Raw genomic sequence first — 20309 nt, forward strand, 5'->3', positions numbered from 1 at the left:
ATTGTTATTTAATTGCTGATGTTCCACCCTTTTAGATATGAAAACATGAAAAATCAACAGTTTATGTTATCAAAATATTGCAAAATGAACTTTCTAAACTGAAATATATTTGCCAAATTAGTTTAAAATACATAATAAAAATTCCCAAGTAAGGGATTAAGTAAGGATACTTTCTAGAAATAACTAAGCAAGAATTCCAAGTAAGGCGTTAAGTAATCCAAATTAAGGATGCTTTCTAGAATATGTATTATATAGAAAATGTATTATATATGTATTTCTAGAAAATGTATTCTAGAATATGAAATTATAAGTAGTAGCCAAGATATCAAAACCTGCAAAATTCTTAAAGATCAGTTAATTAAAATATTTCAGTCAAGTGGCATGTGCCTACATAAATGGAATTCTAACTGTGAGCTTCTAGAAATAGAAAGGTAAAACTCCAAAGAACATTTATTTGTCCAGAGTGAAGAATCTTCAACTAAAGTTTGAAATTCGAATGAAGAAACATTTGGTTATAAAGTTTCAGTGAAACTGCAAAATGTTTATATCAAACAAGAAGTTTTATCGACTATTGCTAAACTGTATGACCATTTGGATTTATTGGATGTGTTATAATTAAAGCCAAGGTATTTTTCCCAAAGCTTCGGCTAGAGAAAATTAACTGGAATGATGAACTTATTTATCAACTGAAAAGAATGAATGGAACCATTTTCTTCACACCTTAAAGGAAACTGAAAACATTAGCAGTCTTCTTGTTTGTTAGTCTCACAACTTTTTAATAAAATCATCATTTCTCTAAAACTGAACATTGATAAAGTCCCCCCCCCCTTTTTTTTTGACACAACTGTCTCTCTCACCTGGATAAATTCGTTCCTTTATCAGCTCAAAGCTTTTGTAGGAAATTGAGTATCTCAAATTCAATATCTTATGTCAAATTACCAGTGGCAACATGTCTCATCTAGTGAAATTCCTGTTGATCATGGTATTTATCCCTCTGATTTTAAGTACCTGAACCTTTGGTACTCTAGGCCAAGTATTGCTTCTGAAAACACCTAGGATGGTTCCAGTACAAAACAAATAAACTGCACCAAAAAAGAACTATATTTGACTGAACTTAGAAAATTATATAACATCATCTTAGTTTTTTTTTTTTTTTTTTTTCCTATTACAAGGGACTTTATTAACCAATATCTCTCTCTAAATAATAACTTTCATAAACTAATACAAATTCTTAGTTTTATTTTTGGATTCACAAATAACTGCAGAAACTAGGAAAAGATACTCATACTTAATTAGAACAGTACGGGTAAATGCATTCCGTAGAGAAACTAATGCTTTACAGAAAAAAACAAAATGTTAAGGGAAGTAATATGAGTTACTTAAATATTTTTCTTGGTGATTCATGTTGATGGTCAACTTGTTCATTCTGATCAGTCATCTGACCAGAAACATCCTATTTTACTGCCTCAAGATCACAAGCTAACTGATATCTAAATGGATCATTTTCACATGAAAAATTTGCATGCTGGTTCCCAAAATTTACTTAATCTTGTAAGGCAAGAATATTGACCACTAAATGGAAGAAATAATGCTAGGAATTTGTACATCAATGCATTAATTGCTTTAAGGTGAAACCTAAAATAGAAGAGCAGTTAATGACATTTTTGACAAGGAAAGCATCGCAGTAAATCCCCCTTTTACCAATACTGGTATAGCTCTTTGTGACCCATTTTATATAAAATATAAAAATCAATGCAAAACTATTTTAAGCAAAATTTATGTAGCAGTATTTGTTTATTTTTCACATTCATGCAATACACTTGGAAATTCTCAATAATCTAACAGCTGGGACTTTAATTGTGACTGTAAAATGATTTTTTGCTCATCATGGCATTTGTTCCACAATATTTTCAGACAGTGCCAGTAATTAAGTAATCACTAATTTAGAGCTGAAAAAAATTATATAATCTCATTTCTAGTCTCTGAAAATCTAGGTGTTCATTTAGTATTACAATCAATTTAGAAATTTTTTTTCTCCTAGATCTAATTTTGGTGGACTTTGCGAGGCAGGAATTATATCATTTAAATAGCATCTGAAACAAATTAACTCTTGAAGAATCCGAAATAGTTGTTAATCAAATTGAAGGTATCCTTAATAATCAACCATTTATTCGAGTATTGTCAGATCCAAATGATTTTGAGACTTAACACGTGGTCTTTTCTTCATTGATCGGCCCATTAGTATCCCTTCTGAACCTCAACTAATTAATGTTATGACTAATAGACTTTCTAAGTGGCAACAAGTTCAAAAACTTAACCAAATCATTTGGCAAGAGTGCTCAAGAAGCAGAGTCGTAGCTAGGGTTTTCAGCGCCCAGGGACAACTGAAGATTTCACGACTCCTACTGCTTGCCAAGGATGGAAAACATTTAATTCTAAAATGTTCGTAACATCAGTTTGGCGCCCCTTGGATTCTGCGCCCAGGGACAGATGCTCCCCCTTGCCCCCCTCTAGCTACGCCCCTGTCAAGAAGTTATTTAAATAATCTCTTGCAACAAGAAAAATGGCAGTTTGAAAAAGGTATCCAAAAGGATAGTCTTGTACTGTTAAAAAAATATAACCTTCCAATTTGTTCTTCGTTAATTAGTAGAATGCATGATGTTATACCAGGAACAGATTGAAAAATGCGCACTGTTTTAGTACAAACACTTCCATGGGATTTTTAAACATAGTATTTCTAATACAGTCAAAAGTCTTTAATCCGGACTCGTCGGGACTTCGGCGATTCCGGATTATCGATTTTTCCGGATTATAGATCATCAGTTTAAATCTGGTAAGATGGCATGCAGAAATTATAAAATTAAAGATATGAAACCGTAATTTATAAAATAACGAGCAATTATGATCTAAAGGGTATCAAAATTTACAAAAAAAAAAGCTTAATATTTATTTGCTTACTTTATTAAACATTTCTTTCAACGCGCGCATGCGTAAAGCATACCTTACGCATAGCCGAAATTAGAAAATTGCAACCAGAAAACTATTTGATTTGTATTCGTGATATTTATAATGATGAGGAATTTGATTTAAATCATATCAAAGACGGAGTACATCCAGATTAAATACTACATTTAGTAAGGAATTATAAGCCGAATAAAATAAAAACATCTGCCCTGCAGATAACGATAGTGCTGACAGATCAACTTCCAGTTCATTGCACGCCGCGACGTCCCCCCCCCCGCGCAGAGCAGCGTGAAATTGATAAACAGATTTCGGAACGGTTAGATAAACAAAGTATATGCCTTTATCCATTTTTTGTAGCAATTCGTTTTTTGTTTGATGGATATCGAAACATACTTCCGTTTTCTAGATCCTTTGGGAGCTCCAGCATCGGAAATTCTATTTGACATAATCGAAAGTTCAAGCTTACTTTTATAAAATTGCTCTTACAGTCTGCAAAAAATAATAAGCCGGATCCAATTCGAAGATTAAGGAACAACGCAATCATCAACATTAATTGAAATAGATAATTAGATAATTTTAGCTTATACCGTCCGTTATACATTAAACGCGCTGACGAAAACGTATTCTGCGCTTGCGCTGACGCATATGCGCAGTCGTAAAAGTCTTGCGCGCACGCGTAAACGCACGCGTCAACGCATGCGCATGCGTCAACGCGTAAACGCATGCGCATGCGTCAACGCGGCGCATGCTCAGAAAGATTTTAGCTTTGAGGTTCGTATTATAGATCATTCCGGATTATGGGTGTCCGAATTAACGACTTTTGACTGTATATGTTTATTACCTTTTAAACATAGTATTTCTAATATATGTTTATTACCTGTAAATAATACCTTAACTTTCTATACTCTTACAGAATTTTATTATTTTGAGTAAATATTCTATATTGCATTTTAAATGTTCTTTGGTATATGATTGTGCTATTTTAAATTTTTTAAAAGTTTCATTATATAACTTCTTAACAATTTCTTAATAGTTTTGCTAAATCAAATTTGTTAAAATCCAGAAGATTTGAAAGTCGGACAGTGTTGATGCCACCCTGTAAAACAAACAAACAAACAAAAAAAGCAACTTATTAGTGCCAAGTTGGCTGTATTTATACTGCTTGATATGGCAGTCCCTTTTTGCTATAAAAATTATAGTTTTTAGGCTTTCAGTCATTCAATTGTCTCTGATTTATCAGAAGTAGAATTTGGTAAAGAAATGAAAATAAAATGTTAAATTTCTATTGGACTTAATAGCATATTACAGTCCAATATGATACTGTGTGAAAAAATATCATATGTTGCATTTCAAATTTAAATTAACCTTTTTATCCCTTTAAAATGTCCAGAAACATATTATTTTACAATACTCAAACATAAAGTATATTGTTAAAATAAAATATATAGCATAAAAATGCAAAAGTAAAATAATTTTTTTTTTTATTTTTTTTTAAAAAAGCAAAAGAAACTGTACAACTTGATAGAAGATGCTTCTTATTTCGCTAGGTTTCAGGAATAAATAAAGTGGAATGAAGAATATTTTTCATCTTTGTTATGCTAGGGTTCCAAAAAGTTTTTTTCCTTCTATTTACCATAGACTGCATTCCAAGTCTTTGGTCTTTATTAATTTTAAAGTATCTTAGTTTTTATTAATACAAATTTACAATTTATTAATATTTTCTGTTTTGATGTTAAAACTTTTCATATTAAAGTTAAGATCTCTATTTCATTCAAGATTTCATTAGTGCTAAGATTCATTTGAAATCTCTTGTTTTTCCTTCTTTTAGCCAAGAGTTAATGAAACAGAATGCAAGACTTAAATCTGAAGTTAGTAGAATCAAAACTGTTTTAAGTCAAGAGCATTTGAAGTCAGGTTCATCAGGTGTTAAAGGTTAATTTTTATGCTTGTCAAATATTTTATTCATACTTACATATTTTATTAAAATATATTAATACTGCATTTGTGTGTTAATTTATGTAGCAGTATTCAGTATGCAAATATTATTATGATTAACAGTTTGGCAGTTTAATATTTTTATGGAGTGAAACTTTTATTTAGTTTTAATTTTAATTTCAGCAGTATTTGCTTTTAGTTTTAATGTGCTTAGTTCTCAGTAGAGTTTATAGCCTCTGTAATCTGAATGTGATGCCTACTTCTGTTTATTTCCTAGGGCATCTGTATTTGAAGAAAGAGAAAATTTTCAAACAATTTGGCTGGAACTTGAGTCAAGATTTCTTTATTTCTAAATAGGCTTATTATCAGGGTACATCAAAGCTGATAATTATGCTCATCTTATATCTACTTGCAGTTAGGATCTACTTGCATAGATCACATATGCCTACATATTTCTCTTGTCTGCTTGCAAGGAGGATCAGTATTGGAATTATGCAATATGAATAAGAGTTCTCTTCTGTATCTGTGATATTCTACTTAATTAACTGCTGTAATAAAGATTTCCTCTGGCTGAGAATTGAAACCAGATTTTTTTTTAAATCTGATGATGAGTGTATGGCTACAGCAACATAATGGCCTTTAATGGCACTTATTTAACTATCTACCTGCTGAAATTTGGTTTTGTTGGATATACCTAACAAATAACTGAAATATATATATATATATATATATATAAAATAAAAAAAAATAAAAAAAAAAAACACTGTATTAACACATTCTTGGAAACTAATTTATAGGTGATTTCCATTAAATTTCCAAAAAAAAAAAAAAAAAAAAAAAAAAAAAAAAAAAAAAAATTCTTGATGACTTAAATGGTGTATACTTTTTATAGCATAAATGTGGACCAGTTCCTAGTAAAACAACATCTTTGAAAAATGTGAAGGATGTATATTTCTTATATGTAATTACTTTGCATAATTATCACATCATTGAATACTATAAAAGTTTATGTAATATATCAGAGCTTATGAAAAATTTCAGAAATATAAAATTAACATGTTTCCAAATTTTTAATAACCTTTTAAAACATATTATAATTCCATTATTAATATTATGATTGATTGATCATTATTATTATGATGTTACTGTAAATTTCTTTCATATTAACATTTATTTGTGTTTGAATTTTCAAAACTATCATCTACAATTTTATATGTATTAATTATAAACACTATTCAGCCGAATGAAAAGTATTCAAATGTTTGTATTTTGTTGCTATACATTATAACTGGAAAACTATGATACCAAATTTTAGTTGCTATGCAATATGTCTATAAAAGTCCATATGCAGCATTTTTTTTTTGAAATTGTTATTAGACATTTGAAAGTGTTTTAATTGATACAGATATTCACACTAAAGTATTTTTTAGTTTAAAAGAAACATCAGTTTTAAAGAAGTTATGAAATCTGATTTTTTATGCAGATCCCACTCTACATAGTTACATTTAGTAAGAGTTTTCATTCATTTAAAAAATAAAAGAAAGTTAGACTTTTTTATGACAAAAATTGACTGATATTCTTAATTTTAATTGTTTTTCCCCCTGATTTTTTAGTGCCAAAAAACCAAATTTATCACTCTTCTTTAGGGATCAAATTAATAAATTAAGGTCATTCAAGGCTGATATTTTCCCATTAAATATCATTCAGACATATATCCATCTAGTGTGTATATTTGGTAGTAAATATAATGTGTAAATTTTCTTGAATATATAATATTTCATTTGATATGCTGGGAACATTTTCACACTTCTAGAACACATGCTTTGTAAGTGATTGTAATGGGACAGTGGAGTTTCCCAGCTGATAGAAAAGAAAGCTGTGCACTTGTTCAGAAATATGACGTTTTGTCCAACAATGGACAAATCAAAAATGTGCTTCCATGAAGTTGTACTTCTTAAACACTAAATTATTATGAATCAAAATTTATGCACAATGGCAAATTTGTGCAAATCTGTGATTTTTTTTTCCAAGCAAAAAGTGGTTGCTATGTACATAAAGAGAACACCAATGTGTGCAAATAGCTGTGTACATAGTGCAAGAAAAAATAAGTGTTTTATTTTGGTTGTTTTTTGTATTTTTAATTTTGTTAATAGGTAACTATTTTATGTAATTCTTAGTGTTCAGCCAGTTTCTAAAATGGCTGTTGTCTTTCAAGTCACAGCTTGGCAAAAAATTAATCACCAAGTGTTAGTGATTTTTTTTAGATAGAAGGGGGCTGATGAAAAAATACATATTTTTTTGGTATTATTTGTGCAATTAATATTGTTTTCAAATTTTAGGTGAAGAACAGAAAGGTTTCTCCATGGTACCAATAGGTCATATATCATCTTGTTTTAATACTAAAAATGGGATTCCTAGACAACCTTCACTGTGTAGTGCTGCTAAAGCCACACTGAAAATTGAAAATTCTATTTTCACTAATCCAGAGCATTCATTAATAGGCTTAGATGAATTCTCTCATATTTGGTATGTATTTATCAGTATATTATAAATACTTTGGTCAAAATCTCCTCAAATAGTGTGAAAAAATATAATATTTATTTTTATTATAAATTCATAAAATTGGGTTGATTTAGAAGTAAATCACAATTTACTAGAGGTTGTTTTCATCATGTAGTATATCATCAGCTTAGGACTCAAACTCATGTCATCAATATATTATCTCATTTTGTTTATTGTGAATATATTATTTCATAGTTACTTTGCAGTCTTAAGTTGAAGCATGTTTTTAGACTGCAATGAAATTATAATGATGCATAATAGTTTATTTTGAGCAACTGTAATACTATACAGACAACCTCAGTTGTAAATCTTTTTCAGGTGTAATTAAAAACAACTTGTTAATAGGAGTGACTTCTAAATTGGAATTTATAAAAATTTTTAAAGCTAATATTGTTATTTTTTTTCTTAAATTCTTTCAGATGCTTTTGATTTTTAATAGAGAGAAAATACTCTTCATAGAATTAGATAAAATATTAAAAAATATTTAAAAGTTTAATTGTATCTACTATTTTTACCAGATTCACAGTTTAAACATGGAAGATATACCAAAGTCCACCACTGCTGACTTGCAACTCCAGGCTTGTTCCTAAACTTTTCTAACTAGTAATGATTTAAGTTTAAACATTGAAAAACAGTATAGATTGGATAGTGCTGCTTACAGGCTCTAATAATAGGCAATACTTGTGGAAAGAAAGCTAGATTTTAATCTTTAAAGAGTTGCACTTACAGTAGAGCTGTGTAAGATACTTAACATGTGGGAAGGGAGAGAGAAGAAGGATATGTATCTTAGAAATTTAATGATTTTTACAGAAAATGAAAACGATGATAGAATAATTGCTAGCTGAAAATAACATATTAATTTCCATAGATCAAAGATAAAAAATAGAAGTTATATGAAGAAGTAACATATATTTTGGAGCTTTGATAAAAAAACATATGATGAGCAGGTGTATATGTTATGCATATGATGGATCAAAGAAATTTGTGTGCTGTTTACAGTGTTTCAGCTCCAAATAATATTATGAACCACAAAATATTTACTGAAAATATCTCGACTTTGCTACTGTATATGTATTGTTTTACTTCACAAATAGTAATAATAATTGTTTTGAAGTAAAATACAATTTTATTTCAGTACAACTGATTTTTAAGGTAAATTATATCATTGGAAGAGAAAAACTGCAGATTTTATTGCTATTGGTGTTTCTTTCATTGTATCATTCCTAATTGCTAATTGCACTGAAAAGCAGTTTAAACATATTTTAATTGTAATTATACAGAAATCATTTCATGGGTGGTAACTCTTCACTAAATAAAATTGAAAAATAACAAGTGGATTTTTTCCTCCTTTATAAATGTTATAGAGAACTAGGAAAGGTATTGATTGATTGTTAGATTTTTAATTTAAGTTTAATGACAGCTTAATCATTTTTATCTAATAAAATTTTCCTACAGAAATTTACAAATCTGTAAGATTAAAAAACAGTGTATATAGTATGTACAGTCAAAAGTCGTTAATTCGGACACCCATAATTCGGAATGATCTATAATCCAGACCTCAAAGCTAAAAACTTTCTGCGCATGCGCCGCGTTGACACATGCGCATAGGCGTTTACGCGTGCGCGTAAGATCTTTTACGACTGCGCATATGAGTGTGCGCAAGTGCAGAATACTTTTTCGCGTGCGCGTTTTATGTATAATGGACGTATAAGCTAAAATTATCTAATTATCTATTTCAGTTAATGTTGATGATTGCGTTGTTCCTTAATTTTCGAATTGGATCCGGCTTATTATATTTTGCAGACTGTAAGAGCAATTTTGTAAAAGTAAGCTTAAACTTTCGATTATATCAAATAGAATTTCCGATATATATTTGTTAATATGTAAAGGATCTAAAGCGAAAGTATGTTTTGAAATCCGAAATCTGTTTATCAATTTCACGCTGCTCGGCGGGGGGAACGGCGCATCGGGCGCGTAATGAATTGGAAGTTGATCTGTCAGCACTATCCTTATCTTCAGGGCAGATGTTTTTATTTTATTTGGCTTATAATTCCTTACCAAATTAGTATTTCATCTCGATGTGCTCCGTCTTTGATATGATTTAAAACAAGTTCCTCGTCATTATAATTCGCTTCCGATAGCGAAGAAAGTGACAGAGGTTAGTGAAAACGAAAAAATTTCGATTGACAAATTAGTGGGTGTTCTCGACACAGCAATTATAGGACTTGAACAGCGGAACTTTGTAACTGAACAAGAAATTATGTCTGTTTAATAGAATTAAAGAGAAAGTATTATCACATGAAACGAAGCAAAACTTAAACAACTTACATTGAAAGAAATGTTTAATAAAGTAAACAAATAAATACTAAGCTTTTTCTTTTTGCAAATTTTGATACCCTTTAGATCATACTTGTTCTTTATTTCATAAATTACGGTTTCATATTTTTAATTTTAGAATTTCTGCATGCCATCTTACGATATTTAAACTGATGATCTATAATCCGGAATCGCCGAAGTCCCGACGAGTCCGGATTAACGACTTTTGACTGTATTACTTAATTTCCTAGTTTTACAAATATGTATAAATTTCATCCCAAGTTGTTTAGCTAGAATTTCTTCGTTTGTTCACTTAGAATTAGTTATTAGTTTATCAGTTGTGGAGCCATTCATTTAGATGCAATAAAACAGAATGGTTAAAGAGGGTTTTTATTAAGATTTGTATGCTGAAATTTTAAAACTTTTTAATTTATTGTTATTTGTGATTATTTAATTGACTTCATTCCTTAATTCTGTATCTGAGTTACTCGTATTTTTTAAAAATGTACCCAAGTGTATGGTGAAATTGTTATACATATATGTAATGCGTATTGTTATGTATGTAAATATACTATATATATATATATATATATATATATATATAAAGGATGAAATAAAATTAAGCAGATGTTGTTTTTATTGTTATACATATATGTAATGCGTATTGTTATGTATGTAAATATACTATATATATATATATATATATATATATAAGGATGAAATAAAATTAAGCAGATGTTGTTTTTATTGTTACATTTGAATGTAGATTTGATTGTTCAGTCTTTTATTGATATAATTTATAAATTTTTATGAAAGAAGTGTTAACTCAGATTTGGTTTACTATGTCAACTTATTTCATTAATTTATGTAGTTATTTATATTATAGAGTTTTTTGGTATTGTAATGAATTATGTTTATTAATAATTTTTAATTTCCAGGGTTTTATTTGTGTTTCATGAGAACAAAAAACAGAATTCAGTGAAAGCAAAAGTTCATCCACCACGTTTAAATGGAGCTTCAGTTGGTGTCTTTAGTACCCGCTCACCACATAGACCTTGTGCCATTGGATTATCACTTGTGAAATTAGATAAAATTGAAGGTATAAACATACTATGGTTTTTGATTTATTTTATGAAAATGCACTGATGCCACATTATTTGAAGTTTCTTATTGATGTTAGAAACATGTGAGATTATTATAATAATTATATTTTTTAAAAATAAATATCCTGTTACATTTTGTAGCATGAGTAAAGAACATTAGGAGTCATACTTAAAGGATTCTAGTTTTCTATTCTCATTCAAACAGAATATTAGAGAAGCTTTCAGGTTATTGAACATTTGTAGTTGAATAACACTAAGCTGTCCAACACCTGGCTATTGGAAACTGATTTAAATGTTTGATTGTAAGCAATGCATAATTGGAATTATTTTCCAACTCTTAACTTTTTACGTTAATTCTGAATTGCTGTATTTCACAAACTGTGAGAAATTCACATATTAGAAATAGAAATGTATTCTTTAACTTTTTATGTTAATTGTGAATTGCTGTATTTCATAATCTACTAGGAATTTACATATTACAAATAAAAGTAATGAGTAACACTTTTTTGGAATGGGGTAAAATGAGGTTATAGTTATACTAAAACTTCAAATATCCAGACTAAATAGGGTATATGTAAACATAAAAAAAAAAAGGATAACTAGGCTCTCTTTTTTAAGGCCAGATACTTATTTGCTGTAATGAAAAAGAAAATGATCATATTTTTTTTCTTTATCATATTTTATTTCAACAAAAATTACACTTAAAAAAAAAGGTTTAGTTTGTTTTATATAAAACAAAAGAAAATAGCTCTTTTTCTAATGATAAAACTAATTTATATATCTGTATATTATTTGCTGAAACACAAAACCCATTTGTATTTTAACTAATCAGAAATAATGAAAAGTCAACTTTTATTATACAGGGTATAACTTAAACACATAATCCAGTTTTTATTTTTTACTGCATTACAATTCAAATTATATTTAATAATATATTTTTTAATTTATATAGTAATAGTTTTGAATTATAGTCATACATGCTTTCAAGTTAATTATTTGTCAAACATTACATGGTGCATAAATTAGTTAACTAACTTTGGAAACAAACTCCTTTTTCTTACAAATGAATGGACACTAGCTCCTTAAGCATTTGTTAGGAATGATTGATCCCATCAATGATTTAGTTGTCTCATCACCGTGAACATGCTCAAGTCATGTAAAATCACATGCTGTAGAACGACATTACATCTATGACAAGGATTAGACTCGCAGAAACAACCAAACCTTGCATGAGATTCAAATCTACGCCTTGGAGTTTGGGCTAGTATTTAGCATCTGATAAACTGTGTAATATTCAGGATGACTTTATAATATATAAATGTACTGTATTCACATTTTAAAATTTTTATGTCAAAAAAAATTAAAAGCATATAAATAAAATAACAGCAGTTTCAATTTCATTTGAAAATAAATTTAAAGTTATTATATGATTTTAAATTAATTACTGAAAAAAAAAAAAAAAAGTCCAGGTAACTAGAGTTTTACTGCACTAAATGTATTGGTGTAAATAAAGTAGATATTATATTCACTTTTTTAATGTCCATATTTTTTATTCAAAAATTTCAATACAGATTTTGAGGTGTGAAATTACACAAATCTTTTAGTTCTTAAGTTTGATAATGTGCACTTCTCTCTTGTAGGAATCTTATAATAATGAGAGGAGCACTGAGCAGCAAAACTTAGGGATGTTAAAATTTTAGAATTTCAAGAGGCAGCAGAATTTAGGAGCCACAAAAATTGCACCCGATGGCAAAATACATAGCGCTGTCCTGCCTCCTCCTATAACTACTCAAAGGCCAAATATGTGATTCTGGCCAACATCAATATAACATCAATCAATACAGTGCTGCCATGCAACTTCTTAGCCAGCAGGTGTTTAAAAATGATATGAAGAAGCCTCAATCAGTTGTGAGAAAAATCCCATATGTATGGCACACCTTCTTTCTTTTGTTCCCTTCCTAGATTTTGTAAAAGGGAAATTTTTTGGCTGGTGGTCCAGAGGTCCAGATATTGGACATCTGCATTCTGGACTTTGTACTTTATATATATTTCATAGCTTTGTATCATATATACACCGAAGAGCCATTACATTATGACCACCCTCCATCTATAACAATTGGCTCACGCAGGAACAATACCACAGTGCATTCACAGCTGATGTTGGAGTATATAAAGTGGCTATGCATTGTCTTTCCAAACATGCAGAATTAGTGACATAATGGGAAAAACAGCTGAGTTATCAGACTTCAGTAAAGGTCAAATTGTTATGGTTTGGCAATTCGGAACATCAGTATCAGAAATGGTGCTTTTAGTGGGCTGTTCACGTGCAGTTGTTGTGATCATGTATCGAAAGTTGTGTGTGGATGGTGAAACAACAAGTCGGCGACCAGCAGTGTGTCGTTGAAAGCGCATTGATTACAGAGGAGAGCGGAGATTGCTAGGCATTGTTCACCATGACCAAAGAGCTACAACGGTCGAAATCACCCCCAGCTACAACAGTGGCGACCCAGATAGTGTTTCTCAACACACTGTGCAGCATACATTGTTTCTATGGCCTAAGCAGTCGAAGCATGGTTTTTCACTCACAACACATCACTGCCAGCTGCATCTGTAATGAACCAAGAAACATTGGAAGTGCACATTAGAATGTTGGAAGAAAGTTTCATGGTCCAACAAATTATGTTTTCTTGTCCATCATATCAAAAGGCATGTACTAACACATGATTACCAAATGAAACCCTGGCTCCCATATGCACAGTTGGACAGAGACAAGCCGGTGGCGGGGGGGGGGGTATTATGGTGTGGGCAATGTTTTCATCAAGCACATTAGGACCTATAATCCCCCTGATGTCTGTGCGCTACGTGAACGTCATTGCAGACCAGGTTCACCCATTCATGACAACAGTATTTCTGGCGGAGGATTGTGTTTACCAGCAGGATAATGCACCATGTCATAAGGGTCGAATCGTCAGGGAGTGGTTCGAGGAGCATTCCAGTGACTTTCAAGTAATGTCTTGGCCTCCAAATTCACCTAGAATTAAACCAATAGAGCATTTATATATGTGTGGTAGGGGAGTTGAAGATGCTTTGCTAGGGTTAAATAAACAATTTCAACATTTTCCACACTATGGACGACATTTAATGAAAATAACAGAAACGGTACAGTTTGAATATAATACACGTGCTCTTGCGCCTTCTCGCGCTTGTTAGATATAAACACCGTTCTTTATCACTTTTAGAATCTAAATAGCAGCTTAGCGCCTACTCGCACTAGCTATATGCAGTCAAGTTACCACCTTCACATGGAAACACAGAGTTCCATATTTAACACCTTCACGTGTAGACCTACGTCTTACCACCTTCTCGTGGAGACATCTTATCACCTTTGTGTGGGTTAGAAGACTGTTTATCTATGTCATCATTCTCTTTCACCTCGCTCTCGCTGCTGGCACATAGGTGAGGCCTTCTGGTGGTTGTGTTGCACTTACGGATACCACAATTCGGCGATCCTGACTTGGTTTTTGTCCTCGAAAACGCGGATCAGCGACACCGAAACATTAAGACAGCACCTGAAAATAAATTAAGAAAAAAAAAAAAAAGAAAGAAAGAAAGAAAGAAAAAAAAAAAAAAGAATGAAAGATGTGCGGAAGAACCACACATAGTCCTAGACATGAACAGTCCAATCCTTCATGTGATCAGCTGCTGTAGTGTTACATCCAGGACCTTCATGGTGTCCCACGTTTTCCACCTGGTAGCGATCTTTACCTTTCCTCGCTGTTACACAATATGGAACTTTGGCCTTAACTTTAGACCACCTCCATACTGCGTTCTTTGTATGGCAACTAGGTTGTTCACCATTGTATACCTGTGCCTCTTTTCTCTTCTTGTTGTATGTTTTTCTATTCTCTTCCTGAATTTTTAAAATGTTTTCCTTGCATCCTCTCTCATATCTTCTCGATCTTTCATCAGAATATTTCTTTCTTCTTCTTCGAGAATTTCCATTAAGTCTTCTCGATTTCTCATTTTAACACCAGTGAGAAACTCAAATGGAGAACTCTTTGTGCTTCTGTTCTTAGTGGTGTTCAAGATCCATTGTACATCTCCAACATATTTGTACCACTTGGTTGGATCATCTATGAATAATTTGGATGGGACTGGAATCAGACTGAGATGAATTCTTTCCACTTATCCATTTCCTCTAGGAACGCCTGTAGTTGTACATATGTGCTGGATCTACTCTTGACTACAGTAATCTTCAGAGTCTTTAGAGATAAACGCCGTACCTTTGTCACTTATTATTCTCAAAGGATTGCCAAAAGTTGACTGTTGCAGTTTTAGCTTCTGCAATGCCTCTTGAGCTGATGTAAACTTTACTGGATAAAGCCACACGAACTTTATGAATGCATCAACCACGGTTAAGATATGATTGTAGTTCTTATTTGTCGAAGGTAATGGTCCTATAAAATCGATATGAAAAGTGCTCAAAGGGATACTATCTTTTGGTATGGGATTCAGCAATCCTTTATTCTTACCTCGTTTTCTGTCACACAAAATACATTCTACACAATTTGAAATAACTTGTTCAATTCATTTTCTAAGGTTAGGAATATAAAAGTCGATTTTCAGCGGATCTTCTATTTTAGACACTGCAAAGTGTCCCTTGTTGTGGATACTACGTATGATTTTTAGCTCTAATGCTTCGGGTACCACAAGTAACCCGCGACCACTGTCGAACTTGTATAGTATACCATTCTTCACTAGGAAATCTTTCTTTAGTCCTTGCTCGACTAAGGATTTTAGCAACTGGAGACGCTCATCACTTCTTTGCGCAGCTGCAATTTTGGCTGTAACTTCTCCCTGAGAACAAGTAACCATCATGACAGCCTTTCTATTTAATGAATCCACATGCTTCATTTGCTGCCCAGATCTGTGAACAATTTCATAGTCAAATTCTTCTAGAAGTAACGCCCATCTCGCCACTTTAGGAGTTAGATCTTTCTTAAACATAGTCTTCTGGAAAGCATCACAATCCGTAATTATTCTGTTCTTAGATCCTAAAAGGTAATTCCTGAATTTCTTTAGAGCCTCTGTTATAGCTAACACTTCAAGCTCATAACTAGATAGCTTCTCTTGTTGGAGACTACTTTTTTTACTTATGAAGTAAATGGGGTGTAACTGTCCATCATCTGAATTTTGTAGCAATACAACGCCGAAACCATGACTGCTTGCGTCTGTATGCAATTCTAAAGGTGCTCCTTGTTTAAAAATATGAAGAACCGGACTTGTCGATAAAAGTTCTTTCAATTTATTAAATGCTTCTTTTTGTTCAGGCCCAAATTTGAATTCTGCTCCGTTGCGAAGAAGATCACAGTGCAAGGATGTCAAACTCGCGGCCCACAACAAATATTTTTGCGGCCCGGCCAATATATCGGCAAATAATAATATATAATAATAAAATAACATATCGACGAAGAAAAAAATGAAATGTTTACTGCAAAGTAATTAACGATAATTTATTCAGTGTTGTTAGATTACTCACAGCGTGCTGACACACACACTACTTAAATTACAAATGCGTGTGAGTAGCTTGCGTTCAGCTACCTTCGGCTTTTGGGGAACACGTGCACTCAGAACTTGTACGCATCTCCCGATAGCCGAATGTGGCCGAACTCATGGTCTCAGTTTTCCAATCATAGTTTTGTACAATATATTGGTGCATGCACTTTTGCTTTATTATTAATTATTACTGAATTCATATTGTTACCGATTTCATAGTTATTTATTTAGTTAGTATTTTTTTATTTAGAATTGTAATTAGATTTGCTTCATGTTGCCTTAGCAACGCAGACGATTTTTGAAAAGACAGCTGCGTTGGAAGGTTAAAAATAGAACAGCGCGTGCATTTAATACCTAATAAATAAATATCTCGTAATTGCTGTTGCCATCCACAAAATTCCAGATATTTATAGATGTTTCCAGTATATTCGAGAAATTAATTATAAAACTTATAAAAGCCGAGAACAAACAACTCATCTCAGTAGTAATTGTAGTTCTAGCGAACTGTTTGTTTACTTAATGCTGTGATTGATTTGTAGCGATTTCCTGTGAGATAGAATTAGTTTCTCTGTTTTGAATTGATTTTTGCTAAACGTTTGACATTTTGTGATATTGTTAGAATATTTTTGAAGAAATATTTCAGCATTTTGATTTATCTCTTGTGGAAAGAATAAATTTTTGTTAACTTTTTAACGTTAACCGTGTTTATTCCAGCCCTTTGTATTCAGTATGTCTATATCAAAACCAAGTGGGAGTAAAATCAAACGAAAAATCGCTGATGAACATAGAATATTCCAAGTAAAATGGGAATTAGAATATTTTTGCTGTGAAATAAAAGATAAAATAATCTGCTTGATATGTAATAATACTATTAATGTACCAAAGTTATGTAATATTAAACGTCATTACGAACAACACAAATCGAAATATAACAATTACGAAGGATTAATGAGAGAAGAAAAGTTGAAAGAGCTCAAGTTAGGAGTGAAAAAGCAACAGTCCATGTTTAGTAAAGTATTGCAAGAAAGTGAAGCGGCGGTACATGCAAGCTACGTCTTGTCCGAGTTGATAGCTAAACATTCGAAGCCTTTTACTGACGGTGATTTCATCAAGGAATGCCTAATGAAAGCTGGAGAAATTGTTTGTCCTGGAAATGTGAAGGCTTTTCAATCAATTTCATTGTCTCGAAATACAGTTGCGAAAAGAGTTACTGATTTAGCCGCGAATTTAAGTGATCAGATCAAAGCAAAATCATCTAGTTTCGAAAATTTCTCCATTGCCTGTGACGAGAGCACAGACATTAACGGCAATTAGCAGTGTTTCTTCGTTCTTGTGACAAGAATTTTACCATTTTTGAGGAATTACTGGAACTAATACCGATGCCTGGTACTACGACAGGAGAAGATATATTTACTTCTGTTTTTGGACTTCTGCAGAAATACAATCTACCTTTGGCAAAATTAAATTCTGTAGCTACAGATGGCGTTTCATCAATGACCGGGAAAAACAAGGGCTTCGTAGCATTACTAAGAAAAAAACTTAGTGAAATTCACGGTTCAAACATTCATCATATGCATTGTATTATACATCAAGAAGTTCTATGCACGAAAGTAATAAATATGGAGAATGTTTTGTCTTATATAAAAAAAGTTATAAATTTTATAAGATCTCGAGGTTTAAATCAGCGTCAATTCACTGCTTTCTTAAGTGAGTTAGATAGTGAATATTCGGGTTTGTCCTACTATACCGAGGTACGTTGGTTATCTTGCTCCAAGATTCTCAAACAATTCTGGGATTTGAAAGAAGAAATATGTCAGTTTTTAAAAACGAAAAATCAAGACGTAAGTTTGTTTTACGATCCAATATGGATACAAGATTTATCTTTATTGGTTGATATAACCAAACACTTAACCGATTTAAATTTATCGTTACAAGGAAAAGATCATATCATTACGAACATGTTTGACATAATTAAAGCATTCAAATGTCAACTAGTTCTTTAGGAAAAACAACTTAAAAATGAAGATTTGACGCACTTCCCGACGTGCAGCATGAAGAAATCAAGTTTAGATGATACTTGTTCGTATCAAAAATACGCAGAAAAAATTGCAAATTTAATAACTGAATTTGAAACGAGGTTTAATGATTTTAGTTCCCTCGAAGACAATTTTTTTTTTTGTTTGTTTTTTTTTTTTTGTTTGTTTTGTTTTCTTCGATTTTCTCAATAAGTATTGACTCAGTACCCAGCCATATGCAAATGGAGGTGATCGAGATTCAATGCAACTCAAATTTGAAAGCAAAATTCATTGAAGTGGGCGTGCCTGAATTTTACAAATATTTACCAGCCAGGTTTGAAAATACTCGAAAATTCGCATATAAATTATTTCCATGTTTGGTAGCACTTATCGGTGCGAGCAGTTATTTTCAGTCATGAAAGGTAATAAGTCTCCTATTAGAAACCGTATTAATGATGCGCACCTTGGGTCAGCATTGAAAAGTTATCACTGCAAACAAAATTTCTCCCGAAATAGGAAAAATAATAGCAGAGAAGAGATGTCAAGTGTCAGGACGTAAACATTAAAATTTTCTTGTTCTTTTCTATATAAATATATTAAATATATATATATGTTTATTATTGTATTATTCGAAATAAATCTACGTTTCTATGAATATTATTATTTTTTTTTTTTTTTTTTATTTTTTTCGGCCCGCCTAAAGTTAAACCTTGTTTGTTTGGCCCAAGTGTACCTATGAGTTTGACATCCCTGACTTAGTGGTTTCGCTATTTTTGAATAGCTGGTAATAAATTTCCTAAAATACCTAGTAAGGCCCAAGAAACACTGAATCTGCTTAAGGTTTTTGGGTTCCGGGAAATTTTGAACAGCCCTAGTTTTTTCAGTAGAGGGGCGAATTGTACCATCCTCAATAACATACCCGAGAAATTCTATTTTTCTTTTCAAAAATTGGCATTTCTTAAAATTGATCTCCAAACCGTATTCTTTGGCTACTTCTAAAACGCGTTTTAACTTTTCTAAACCTTCTTTCTCGTTTCGTGCTGGAATAATAAAATCGTCCATGTAAGTAACAACAGTGTCATCTCGAATTTAGTCTCTAACAGGGATGTTTGTGCTCCGGGGAAACCCCGGAATTCCGGGGATTTTGAACTTCGATACCCGGAAGTTCCAGGGATCATCGTTCAAAAGGAAGTAGGAATAATAATGAATTATTTATTTTGATCTGGGTAATTTTGTTTGCTTTGAAAGCAGAAAACGCAAGGTCAGTGTGTGTGGTGAAAACTTTTCCTTTCTTTCTCCAAAGGCAGTGATAATGCGTGAAAAGGGGGAAAAAGCTTCTTTTTTGTTCTTTCCTTATTGCGAGTTATGACTCATTCCCCCGGTTCTCGGACATTCTCTTCTGGATTCTTTTCCGCAAGTAGGCGCGGCAGAAAAAAAAAGGAGAGACTTCGTTCGACCAGATGTGCGATCACGTGACTCTGGGTTCAAAGCATGGAGGTAGGAAGTAAGAAGGAGTCGCCCTAAACAAGTTTCTCCGTACCCTGCTCTGAAGCACCGGCGATCCCTACGTGGTGACCAAAACATTGGGTCATTTACCATTGAGTTCTATGGGATTTGACGCGTTCGGGTGTAAATATTTTGTAATTACGTCGCAAATATACATATAAATGTATATATTTTCTTTTTCTACAACACTTCAGAGTCCTAAGTATGTGAAAACAACATATTTTTAAACAACATTTCATTCTGAACGGAATTAAATGCTATACTTTTCACAGGACAGTTTTCTCAGAATGGTTTAATTTGAATGAAATATTTTCACAAGTTTTCGTTAATTACATTAGAAAAAAAAATTAAG

General features: G+C 31.9%; 1 protein-coding gene across 7 annotated transcripts in view; it reads left to right on the top strand.

Annotated features, from left to right (window-relative positions):
* The window catches only part of LOC118193299 (tRNA (adenine(37)-N6)-methyltransferase), a 43751-nt gene that overhangs the window by 11791 nt on the left and 11651 nt on the right, over window positions 1–20309 (top strand). For 5 of the 7 annotated variants that reach the window (XM_035364360.2, XM_035364363.2, XM_035364358.2 and 2 more), the window contains 3 exons: window positions 4793–4896; window positions 7239–7425; window positions 10716–10876. In XM_035364360.2, the coding sequence (XP_035220251.2) occupies window positions 4793–4896; window positions 7239–7425; window positions 10716–10876 (452 nt within the window). Of the gene's footprint in view, window positions 1–4792; window positions 4897–5176; window positions 5270–7238; window positions 7426–10715; window positions 10877–20309 lie in introns of those variants that run through there. The other 2 variants (XM_035364365.2, XM_035364364.2) reach the window with 2 other exon arrangements.

This window comes from Stegodyphus dumicola, chromosome 8 (genome assembly GCF_044657685.1).
Source record: "Stegodyphus dumicola isolate Sdum_Otavi_A_Nest chromosome 8, ASM4465768v1".
Taxonomy (NCBI): domain Eukaryota; kingdom Metazoa; phylum Arthropoda; class Arachnida; order Araneae; family Eresidae; genus Stegodyphus; species Stegodyphus dumicola.